Genomic DNA, 12,910 nt, shown 5'->3' on the forward strand with positions numbered 1-12,910 from the left:
TGGCTCACAGAAAAGCTGCTCTAATAGTCACTTAGAAACTTTTGGCTTGTTCAATACGTAATTCTAATAGGCTTAGTTGGCTTCTAATGAATGGTATATTACAAACTGCCAAAGGCAGTTACACAGGCAGTGATGAGAAACAACAACCAGCTGTGAGGCATAAGTCAGGAAAACCCACTAGTGGATGCATAGAAGTTAGAACCAAAAATAGCCTGGGGCTAAATATTACATAAAGGAGATGAGTCTACATGCCATAGTAACTAGACAGCAAGCTGTACATAATTAATGGTGGTTCCCAGGTCATCCAGATGTTTGTGTTTGGGCTCAAGTATCCAGGAAAATTAACTGTCAAACTGGTGTTATGCACCTATCTAAACCATCAACATGTATATTTGCAACAAACTTCTGAAATTAAAGGAAGTAATTTTGTATGCAAAATTAACCTATTTTGAACAGTATGTTTCTAAATCATGTCTAGTAAGTGATGAGTTTCTGTATTTTATTTATTCATCAGACATTCTTTTAAAGGTTATTATGTGTTAGGTATAATCTTGACACTGGCCACACAAAGGCAAATCAGATACTTCCGTGTCATTCACTAACAGGATGCCTTGCATATGGTATATAGTAATAAATATATGTACATTAAGACAGAGAAGAAAGTGCTAATTTGGCTGCTGATCTCTGCTATAACTTATGTCGTATTGAAAATTACCACAATTAGAAATGGAGAGGGATAATACCATTAGATTTAGAATTTCATTTGAGTAGCACGGTGGAGGTTTTTGGCAGTATGTATTAAATAAACTTCAAAAAGTTAAATCCCTTTAATTTGTAATCCTAATTCTAAATTTAAAAATCTTAAGAATGATTAAAAATAAGCACTGTGGTTTTAAATGATGCTTTGTTGGCATTATGTAAAATAAACAACATACTTTAATGTACAATGGTAGAAAATTTGTTAATTATATTCATCCATCAAAATTTCAGTTTGAGAATATTAGATGAAAAAGTTCATGCTATATATTAGTAAAGTACAAAATTGACTAGAGGAAAGTATGCAAAATATAGAATGACTATTTTATATATTGGGATTATAAGCAATTTTTTCTTTACCTTTTTATTCTTTATTCTTTCTTCTATTCTACTTTCTAAATTTTAACCTTAAACACATACTGTTTTAACTGCTAAAAAAAAATCAAATGCTATTTGTGGGATAGCTCTTTTTCCATTCTGAAGTAGATTCCTTGGAAATACATTTTTATCTTAGGAGATTATTAGGTACTATGGTGGATATCTGTTGATATTATCAATAACCAAGGCTTGAACTTTGTTTAAAGCCACAATAATATCACAAATTCACCATGAATAATTTTGTCATCCATTAAAAATGACAAGCTTAATGCACATTCTTGTCTATAAAGTTGAAGCAATTAATAAAGAATATATATAAAGTAATATTACCAAAGCCGTAGATAAGAACTCACACAAATGAAATGGTGAATTGTTATGTAAATACTTAATGTTCTCTTGTGCTCTCATGAATTTGCAGCTCCTCAGTGGGTAGTGCGCTTCCACGAAGACGCTGCTGTGCATATATTACAATTGGAATGATATGTATTTTAATAGGAGTAGGATTAACTGTGAGTATTACTTGGTGTTAGAGATTCTGTCCTCTCACCTTTATCAATAGTCAGTCTGAGGCCTGGGACAACCTTCAGGGATCCCTGAAGAGGCTGCATCCTTGGCATGTCAGGCCTAGAAGCTTCTGAATGACTATGAGCAATCAGAAACCCAATCCATGGACCTCTTTTTAGTGGAACTCGCCCATCCAGGTGAAATGGTGGCTTTGGATCCCTCCAAGAGTCCTTACTGTTGGGGACTTTATCATCTATTTAGCAACAGCCCTTTTTTTTTTTTAATTTATTGCCAAAACTAATTTTGCATAGCTATGGGGTATCTTATATTCAAAGCAACATTCCTTCAGCTACGGAGATCTGCAAAACCACTCTTTTCTTTATCCAAATCAAGCAGAGATTTATTACCAATATGAAAATGGCTTATTCTTAGAGGAGACTGGAGCGAAGCAGTTAGCATGGGGATTATACCAGAAGAGGAAGATAATCTTTTTTGCTGCCATTTCCATGCTCCTTTGTTCGTCAGTACAGCTAGTCCCTTATTATTAGCAATGTCCTACTGTGTCCCATGATAGTAAGAAGTTACATAAATTAAATTCCTTTTAGAGATAACATATCTTAGTGTGCTTTCTTGTTTACTTTATAACATTTATAGTTAATATAAGTAGCAGTATGGTCTATCAGTTTTGTCAACAGATACACCTACTCTTATAAGGACTTCGTGTATTCAGTCTGGGGGTATGTTTCATAAAAATCACAAGTAAGCTGATACAAGTTATCTAAGAAGATATTTTCTTAAAGTCTCTAATCTTTTGTTTTTATATTGCTTTTTACTTTAGGTTGGCACCCAAGATTTTGCAAGGCGATTTCGAGCAACCTATGTTTCTTGGGCAATTGCTTATCTCGTAGGGTTGATCTGCCTTATCCGAGCTTGTTACTGGGGAGCCATAAGAGTTAGTTATCCAGAACACAGTTTTACATAAGCTTGTTTATTTTTCAGTGACGCAGGTGAGAGTGTCTAGCAGTTCTTGGTAAGCTACTCTGGGCATCTTTAAATTATTTATCCTAATGGATTCCATTCTGGTTTGTATATAATAGTTTCAAGACTTTGGGAGTCTTTTATGAACAAATGCTCATTGCACTACATTATATGCAAATTGTTTTGCTGCTAGGTTTTCATAATTGTAATAATAAAGCTTTTTCATGTTCTTTTACATCTCTTATAGATATTTTTGGATTTGTTACCAAACATTACATTTACTCTCACCCTTTCATTATTTTTAAATCAGTTATTTCATTACTTGCTGATATGTGAATATTCCTAAGTGTTTATAAATATTTCTATAATAGTTTCACATTTATACTTACATTTTAATTAAACAGTATCAAAATTGCTTGCTTAATACCTAAGCAATATGCATTTTGCTTGAACTGCTTACTGTAACTTTAACCTAAGATTATAGTGACCTTATTCAGGAAAAAAAATTTCGTGTACCTTCAAAGACTTGACATTCTTGACAGAGAAAAAAACATTTCTAGATACTGTATGCTTGTTTTTTGTTGTTTGTAGAAAGATACAATATTTTGGTAGTAATTTAAAATACAAGAATGAATATTTATTTGTCCACAGAGTGAGATGTTGGATAAATGTCTTTTCTCAAAGATCATAGGACTTTTGTCTTTCATTTTTGTTTTTTTATTTACCGGTTAGAAAAGATCTGGTCTGGATTTATGGAATTTAATGTTTATCATTACATGTTTTATAATACTTAACTATTTAATCAAAGATATATTTACACTGGGTTGTGTACCCCTTTTCCTTATATCATGGTACATTTTTCTTATGGAGGTAATTATGTACTACTTATATTTGAAGGAAGCTTATGATATTTTACAATAGCTAAAATGTTGAAATTAAGGTAACTGATCAGATAATTACCCAAATTATTCAAGAAACTAGATCAGAGATGAAGAACATAGTTTTCTAAGAATTCATTGAAATTTATGGAATCAGCTCTTGCCCTGCCCATCTTTGCAGTTTTGAAAAATAAATTGCTTAATCACAAATGTTCTACAGTCTTTAAATGTAGTCAAATTAGACAATGAGATCATCTGAGTAAACTAATTGGTGATTCCAGAGATAAGACTAACATTTTAAACTATTTATGTTACTGATTAGTATAAAAACGTACTCATCACATAATTTGGAGGAAAATACATGTACACTTCCAAGAGTAAAATGACAAATGTATTAATGTGTTAGCTCAGGATTATATGTACCTTTAAAAATACACTAATAAAGATTATTGTTCAAAAATTACCTTGTTTTATTCCATTAAAAATAATGTCATTTCTGAAGTTGTCTTGAAATCTTGGTGTAAAGTTTCCATGTTTAGAAATGTATGTAATTTTTAAAATATAATATTCATTTATGTTTTTGTACTATTTTCATGGCTTTATTTTTAAAATACAGTTTTTAAATCCAATTTTAATGTATTTGATGCTAGGTATAAAATAATTTTATTTCTTTTCCTAATGGTTAACTAGTTGTAACAGCATTGCATATTAAATAATCCATTCTTTCCCCCATTGATCAGAAAGCTCACATTAAATTATATGCTATATCATATTCCTTCTGGAAAAATAAGTTTATGAGAGCAGGAACCCTGGTATTCTTGTTCCTAGCCTTATCCCCACTTAGAACAGTTCCTGGTGTATATGTGCTCAATATACATGAGTGAATACGCATGAATGAATAAATGGTTGAATGAATTGGTATTTTAAATTCTTATATATAGTTGAATATGTACTTTATAATTTGTATCAGAATGTGTAGGTAAATATTTGTATAATCTTGGGTTAAGAAAAACGTTCCAAGTAGAACCTAAAAGAAGAAATTATATAGAAAAGGATTGATACAACCAAACAAAAAAAATCCCCAAAAAACTTCTGTATTTAAAAAAAACCATAAGCTAAGCCAAAAGACAAACTGGTGAAGCTATTTTCAAAATAGTAGAAAGACTTTGTAACATCAGAAGGGACTAAAGGTATAAAAACACAATTCACAAAAGAACTACAATAGTTCATAAACTGTTTTTCAATTTTTCTTTTTTTTTAGACAGGATCTCACTCTGCCACCCAGGCTGGAGTGCAGTGGTGAGATCTCAGTTCACTGCAGCTTCAACTTCCCTGGCTCAAGCCATCCTCCCACCTCAGCCTTCAAAGTAACTGGGATCACAGTGTGCGTCACCATGCTGGGATAATTTTTTTCTATGTTTTGTAGAGATAACGTTTAATTATGTTGCCCAGGCTGGTCTGGAAGTCCTGAGCTCAGGCAACATGCCCACCTTGGCCCCCTAAAGTGCTGGGATTACAGGTGTGAGCCACCACACCCAGTTCCCAGTTTTCTAATATTTGAAGAATGTAAGTTAAAACAAAGAGATACTATTTTTCACTTACTACATTAACAAAGAAAGAGAAAGTGCAATAATACCCCTGTAATGCTGAGGATATGGGAAACACACACACACACACACACACAGACACACACACCCCACATATTCTTTGACTTAGTAATACTCTAAGAATTTGTCCTAAAGGTATTATCAATTTTCTGTTTACAAAAGAAACTAAAAAGAAAAAACAGTCCAGCAATCCAATAACATGGAATTGGTGAACTAAATTATGGCACACTTATACAGTGAAATAGCAGGCAATCAAGAATATGATGAAAAATTTCATCCATTGAATTGGAAATGGCTTACAAATTGTGTGATACATAGTATATGATCCATGTTTTAGAAAATGTATTTTAGGTTATCTCTGGGTGATGAGAGAGAAATGATTTTTATTATATTTACTTCTGAACTAGATTGATTGTTGGAAAGTAAGTTTTATTCTTGATGAATAGATAAGAATAGTATATGATAAATACGTCAATATTTGTTAATTTTCATTTTGATTCTTGAAGAGTTTTAAAATAAGTTTATCAAAATCCAAACCAATGAATTTCATTGATAAAACTTAAGCTTTAAAGTCAACATATATTTAAGCTTAGTCCTATATGAGCTACCAAAAATTTTTAACTTATTAAATTCAAATTTATCAGACTTTATACTGTTTTTTGTTTTCGTGTTTTTTAAGTAGAGCATGTCTTCCACTGCCTAGGGAATACAGAAAATAACTGGGAAGAGATTAGTTGAAAGAATACATCATAGCCACAAATCAGACAAGGAAGGATGTGTTTGTCCCTGGCTGTTCAAAGTACTAAAAATTGCTTTAGTTCTTCTTAGAAGAGAAAAAAAATGGCACCATGATCAGGTGTTCTTGAAAAAGTCATTTGTGAGTACATATATGTTATTTTAGAAGAAAAAAAGAAACCTAATAATGATGTGTGCCAAGTAGAGTGCTAACCTCACAATACATGATGTTTAAATATTCACAAGAACCTAGGAAGCAAGTACAACATTATTGTTTCTGTTTAATTGAAGTGCTACTCCCACAGATCTGAAAAAGTAGATTCTGAGTAGGACAGGAATCTGCATTCAAAACAACCACTTCCTCATGATTCTACTTGATACTTTTCCTGGATCACACCTTGAGAAACACTGTACTATACAATGTTGAAAATCTTATCACATGTTTATATCCACTTTGTCTGCCATTCATATTTTCACATACGGAAAAATGCCGTGATTGTATTTTTTTAAATTTTTTTCTCATAAGTTATTGGGGTATAGGTGGTAGTTGGTTACATAAGTTATTTAGTGGTAATCTGTGAGATATTGTTGCACCATTTCTTTTGTTTAGCTTTTGTTTAGTTTTGATATGGCTATACTTGCACTAACATGCTATGATAAACCTCTACAGCTATTTCCATGTTTATGATCTGCATAAATTGCTATGAAATCTAAGTTTTCATTTATTCAATGTATGTTTCTGGTATGCACATAATACACATGAAATAAGCAATGAAAAAAAAAGCCCTAATGTTTATTTACCCACCTTATGTATGTATGTTAACATTTAATGTTCACAGTTATGATTTTACCATTGAAGACGCTAAGACAGATTCAATAATTAAAGGTCACTTAGCTTATACTTGAGGAAGCCAGCTGGAATCAGTCTGTCTGCTTCTGAAGTGCATCTTCTTTCCACTACATGAGGTTTTATTGTTTCACTTCGTAGTGAAAAACGTTTGATTTTTGTGCCCCCTGCTGTTCATTATCTGTAGGTCATCTGAAGAAAGAGAATTATGAGAAAATATTTGCAAAAATAGTTATTTCAAAAGCATAAACTAGTTTAAAATTTTTTTAATGAATTTGATATTATATTCAACTACATTAATTGTAGAGAATTTTGATTTATGTAGCAAAATATTATTACCTATATTTTCTTTTTTATAATTAGCATAAATTTATAGGAAGGCAGAGCAATTTCTTTCTTTCCTCCTTCCTTCCTTCCTTTTTTCTTTCCTTCCTTCCTTTCTCTCTCTTTCTTTCTTTTTCTTTCTCTTTCTTTCTCTCTCTTTTTCTTTCTTTCTCTTTCTCTTTTTCTCTCTTTCTCTTTCTCTCTTTCTTTCTTTCTCTCTCTTGTTCTTTATTTCCCTTCCTCCCTCCCTTCCCTCCCTCCCTCCCTCCCTTCCTTCCTTCCTTCCTTCCTTTTCTTTCTTTCTTTGGGTTTCACTCTGTCAGCTTCCTTCCTTTTCTTTCTTTCTTTGCGTTTTACTCTGTCAGCCAAGCTGGAGTGCAGAAGCAGAATCTCAGGGTTGACTTCAGTCTCAACTTCTGGGACTCAAGACTTCCTTCAATCTTCACCTCTTGAGTAGCCAGGACTATAGGTGCACCACCATGCCCTGCTAGTTTCTTTTTTGTATTTGTAAAGATAGGGCTTCGCCATATTGCCCAGGATGGAATTTAAGTCCTGAGCTCAAGCGATCTGCCTGCCTTAGCCTCCCAAAGTGCTGGGATTAAAGATGTATGCACTAAGCCAGAACTATTTTCTATTAAATCTAAGGAAATCGATATGCAATGAGCTTTAAATAACATAACTATATTTTCTTTTTCTTGTAATAGCAATATTTATGAAAATAATTATTAGCACAGAATGCTAATAAAAACTTGTAAAGGCTTTTAACATGTTTCACGTCCTCAGTTACAAATTTAAATAAATACTATGCTCTTTATATTTTGTTAAACATGCATGTGTTTCACTTGAAGTGGAGTATTAGATTAAAAGCAGAAAAATAAAGAGCCTATCTGTATTCTTTTGGGGACAGCCTCACAGAGTAAGGATCAGGTAAGGCTAAATATTTAAGAAGTCGGTCTAGTTTGTAATATAGTAAATGAGAGTCTTTGATCTAACAGTCTTCTCAATTTTGTAACTAAGAGTTATTTAAGGTAACTTACTAAATAGAAAGTGATCACACACATTGCTCTTAGGAAGTTTTTGAATGCCTTGAGTGGCCTGTTCAGATGTGTAAGTAATAATGCCAGGATAAATAGAGCTATGGAAAAGTTCCCAAAGTTCCCATAAATTTTTCTGAAAAACCTTGCCTCAATATCTGATATTTCCACATCAGATATACCTTTGGCTTAAGATATTGGACATTTAAATAATCTTTGAAATGCATTAAATTTTTATTAGTTATTAAGCCTTTAGCAAGAGTTTAGGAAATATGGAGAATTCCTTAGCTTGTGTAAGGCCATAGTTTTTTTCTGCTTTCTTCCTACCTGCCTCACTCATTCTTTTATAACTTCCCTTCTACCTACCGTCTGCCATCCACAGATCTCCTTTAACTCCCTCCTCACCAATGCAGACTTCAGTACCTGGTTTTCATTCTTATCACATGCTACTGATTAAACGTCAATGTGAATGGTTTATCTAATACTGTAGTCTGGACTCACAGTTCTTCATCAAGTCTAATGACCTTTACTTTCCTTCCACTTCTTGTATTCACTCACCTCTGTAGTGGCATGCTGGGTGATTATACTCAGAACCACTCCATGTCTAAACTCTCACACTCAGTTATTCCATTGTCTGAAAATATACCTCTTTGAAAATACACCTCTTCTGTCTAGAATTCTCACTCTGTGTGGACTTCAGGTTTATTATTACTTCAGTTTATCATCCCCTCCTTTATTTGCCAGTGAATCTCACAACCACACAGGTAATGGCCTTATAAATTACTTATTTTCACCTTCAATTGTCTCCTGAACCATTTCAGTTGAACATTCTCCAGAAATGCTATCTCAAAACTTCAAAGTCCTGCTGCTTTCCAGTAGACCCCTTCCACTTAAACTGGATGATCTCTACTTCACCTAATCTTGCTTTTGTCCCTTCCTTTCACCTACAATCTAGATGCCATTCTCTTGTGCCTCCTCAAACAAATCACAATACCTTTTTATTGTTTTCTATATTGCTCTGAGTGGCAAAATCAATAACTGGCATCACTATTTTCCACTTCTCGTTTTCACACTCTGAACTGTTATGCTTTCCTTATTCTCTCAGCTATGTGTTCCTTTCTCTCTTTTTTTCTTTCCTTTCTCTCTCTCTCTTTCTCTTTCTCTCTCTCTTTCTTTTTCTTTCATCTTTCTGAGAAGGAGTCTCGCTCTGTTACCCAGTCTGGAGTGCAGTGGTGCCGTCTCCCACCTCAGCTCACTGCAACCTCCTCCTCCCGACTTCAGTTCTCTGCCTCAGCCTCCTGAGTAGCTGGAATTACAGGTGCCTGCCACCATGCCCAGCTAATTTTCATATTTTTAGTAAAGATGATGTTTCACCATCTTGGTCAAGCTGGTCTTGAATTCCTGACCTCACCATCCACCTGCCTCAGCCTCCCAAAGTGCTGGGATTACAGGCATGAGCCACCACACCCGATCGTACTTTTCTTTCTTTGTGGTCACTATCTACCTTTACTTATGGCTTGAAATAAACATTGCCTGGATTGCTGTAAACCTCTGAACTGATTCCTCTGCCTCTCTTGTCTTGCTGATGTCTACTCTGCTTCCCAATCCATTTTTTACATTGTCATTTAAGTAATTTTTTTCCAAATGGTCATAGAATACTACCAACCCAAACTAAAATCCTTCAGTGTCTCTCCATATCATTATAAAGGAGATAAAAGATACTTCATCTTTTGTTAGCCTAATATCAAGCTACTACCAGGCAGTCTCTTGTATTTGTGTTTCTGCAGTACTAAATTACTGATGTTTTCTTGTATTGGCTGTTGCTTTATTCCTGTATATCTCTGGGCTTGTTCTTTCACCTGCAAGGAATACCCTTTTCTAAGGTGGGTAAATGTTTTATCCTTAAAAATCCTGCTCAGGCATTACCTCCCATGCAAACCCTTTCGTGATGCCTCTTCAACAGAATTATGCCTTTCCATGTAGTACTTCTTTTATTCCACATAAACACTTGTACTACATATACTATCTTCTATTTCATATATAGGCACTATTATTAAGCTAGTGTTCTCTTCTTGCTAATTGTGCATCAGCCATTCTCGTTGTATTTCAGTTTGTCTTTGTATCCTCAGTTCCTAGCACATAAACATAGGACTTCACAACTTTTTTACTGAGCTGAACTGAGCTGAATAAAACTAAGTCATTATTATAGCTTTTAACAGAGGGGTTCTTAACCACTGCCCTCCCCCCAACCCCAGACTGGTACTGGTCACTGGCCTGTTAGGAAACAGGCCACATAACAGGAAGTGAGTGGCAGGTGAGTGACTGAAGCTTCATCTCAATTTACAGCCCCATCCCATTGCTGGCATTACGGCCTGAGCTCTGCCTCCTGTCAGATCAACAGTGGCCCATAGGATTGAGAACCCTATTGAAAACTGCACATGTGATCTAGGTCGTGCGCTCCTTACGAGAATCTAATGCCTGATGATCTGAGGTGGAACAGTTTCATCCCGAAACCATCCCCTGCCCTTCCGGTCTTCCAAGAAACCAGCCCCTGGTGCTAAAATTATTAAAATGTTTTAACACATTTCCATAGTAATTATGAGTGTGTCTGTTGCATGTTTGTTTGTTAGTGTATCCTTCAAAAAATGCTTTGTAAATGTTTGAGGAATAAATGAATAAAAGGTGACTATTGGCAGGAGATTGGTAAGGAAATCATTTGGTAAACATTAGATAATGCTACCTCTTCAGCTTTCTGAGTTGCCAGGCTTTCAGTGTCACCACCCAGGTTAATCTTAACAATTAACTTATTGAGCTGAAATTGTCTGTTTGCATATCTGTACCCTCACTAGACAGCACATACCATGAGATCAAGTAACCAGTTTATATGTCTGTGTGTGTGTGTCTAGTACTAGGTACTGTGAAAGTAGAGTTAAATAAAATATGAAAATATAAATGTAAATAAAACCTCTACTTATAAGTAGTAAGCCACATTAGAAATTATTATCCTTCTAATTGGGGTTTCTATTTCTACTGTCACTTTTTTTCAATACATTCTCCAATTCTTTGAGTGACTGAGGCAGGGCAGGAATCGGAGTGGGGGTGCGGGGGTGGGGAAACCAAAGTAAATATTTACTTAGAATAAGAAAATCAATGACAACAAATTACAGACTTTTAAAAAGATGATAAATACCACAAATATTTTAGAAATTCAGTAAAATGATATTTTAAATTAACTACCTGAACCATTGCTATGTTTTTCCTATATTTTTAGTTTTACATTTTTTTTTTTTTTTTTGAGACAGAGTTTTGCTCTTGTTACCCAGGCTGGAGTGCAATGGCGCGATCTCGGCTCACCACAACCTCCGCCTCCTGGGTTCAGGCAATTCTCCTGCCTCAGCCTCCCGAGTAGCTGGGATTACAGGCACACGCCACCATGCCCAGCTAATTTTTTTTATATTTTTAGTAGACACGGGGTTTCACCATGTTGACCAGGATGGTCTCGATCACTTGACCTCGTGATCCACCCGCCTTGGCCTCCCAAAGTGCTGGGATTACAGGCTTGAGCCACCGCGCCCGGCCTTAGTTTTACATTTTTTATTGCCTTGTCATTTAACAGTAATTTTGTAAAGCACTTTCCCTGATGAGAATGAACAATGGTCTATTCCTTTCAAGCAAAGTTACTCAACATTTATTTTTTATTATTGAAAGCTTAGAAAAATTATTGCAGTTTCAGGATTTGTTGTTTGGTAATAATGTCAATTTTTAGTTTTGTTAAATTTGGGGAAACTTGTCATGAGGTTCTTATGTGAACTCTGATTTCGGGGCACTTCAATTTTTCTTAGGCAGTAACTAACCTTATATAGTCTTTAAGTTGCTAAAAGTCATTAACCTGTTTGTTGTCAAGTTCTTGTACAGGTATGAGTTCTAGATTATCTGTAGATGCCAATAATTTATGTCACATCAATAGGACATTTTGAAAAGTTTCAATGTGTTTATATGGTTCATTTTTCTTCCTCAATTATAAAAAAATCAAGGAGTCTGTCTATTCTCTAATTTCTCTCTTCCTCAATAAATTACTAATATTGATCTGAATTGGAAATTTTCCAATGTACATTTTTGTCACAATAGTTTCTACTGACTTCCGTGATATGCACAAAATCATTTTATTGTAAGCTGTATATAAAATTATAATGTTGCATTGTTAAGCATATTCCTGAAGAAGAAAACTTCTGTTGTGAGTAGATGGATGAAAACCATATCCTGCACTTAAAACGTTCAACATCTGGTGGTTGGAATATATTGATTCCACTGTGCAGACTTCTGGTGCCTCACCCCAAGGGATGCCTTCTTATCATGACTCATCTCTGACCCTGGACCCTAGACTCTGATGCCATGCGAGTTGTCTCAGTGGACGGTAGGAGTGTTTCTGAAGCCATTTCTACACAGAGACAGCTAGCAGTAACTTGACTATACATGGAAGTGCTAGTGAAACTTTATACCTTCCAAAATGGTAAATCCCGACAGTGCCCCACTTTAAACCGTTCAGTGTTTCCCATTTTCAACTGTCCTTCTTGCGCCTGGGGACGTGAGGGACTGCCACTCCCACATCCCTCAGTACAAACGAAAAATCAGCAAAAGGATTGACGGTGAAGATTAAAAAGAAATAAGTTGCCTTAATTCATTTGTTCCTTTCAGGATGGCAGTTTGTGTGAAACGCTGTATCTCCAGCTGAGATGAACCATGTCTCAAACATCTTCCTCCCTGCCAACCCTAATTCTGGCACCCTCTAAATGCACCAAGAGGAAAGCAGGGCCTGCCTGCGGCTCTGACGGGACGGGGGTGGGGGGAATCAGTCGTCAGCACGACGGC

The 12,910-nt window shown here is 35.0% G+C and overlaps 1 protein-coding gene across 2 annotated transcripts in view; it reads left to right on the plus strand.

Moving 5' to 3' along the window:
- PIP4P2 (phosphatidylinositol-4,5-bisphosphate 4-phosphatase 2) overlaps nt 1–3,954 on the plus strand; it is a 75,114-nt gene extending 71,160 nt beyond the window's left edge. For both annotated transcript variants that reach the window (XM_035277613.3, XM_002759059.7), the window contains 2 exons: nt 1,553–1,643; nt 2,477–3,954. In XM_035277613.3, coding sequence (XP_035133504.1) covers nt 1,553–1,643; nt 2,477–2,620 — 235 coding nt within the window. In that variant the 3' untranslated portion in view covers nt 2,621–3,954. The remainder of the gene's footprint in view (nt 1–1,552; nt 1,644–2,476) is intronic.
- The last annotated feature ends 8,956 nt before the right edge of the window (nt 3,955–12,910 follow it).

This window comes from Callithrix jacchus, chromosome 16, assembly GCF_049354715.1.
Source record: "Callithrix jacchus isolate 240 chromosome 16, calJac240_pri, whole genome shotgun sequence".
NCBI classification, from domain to species: domain Eukaryota; kingdom Metazoa; phylum Chordata; class Mammalia; order Primates; family Cebidae; genus Callithrix; species Callithrix jacchus.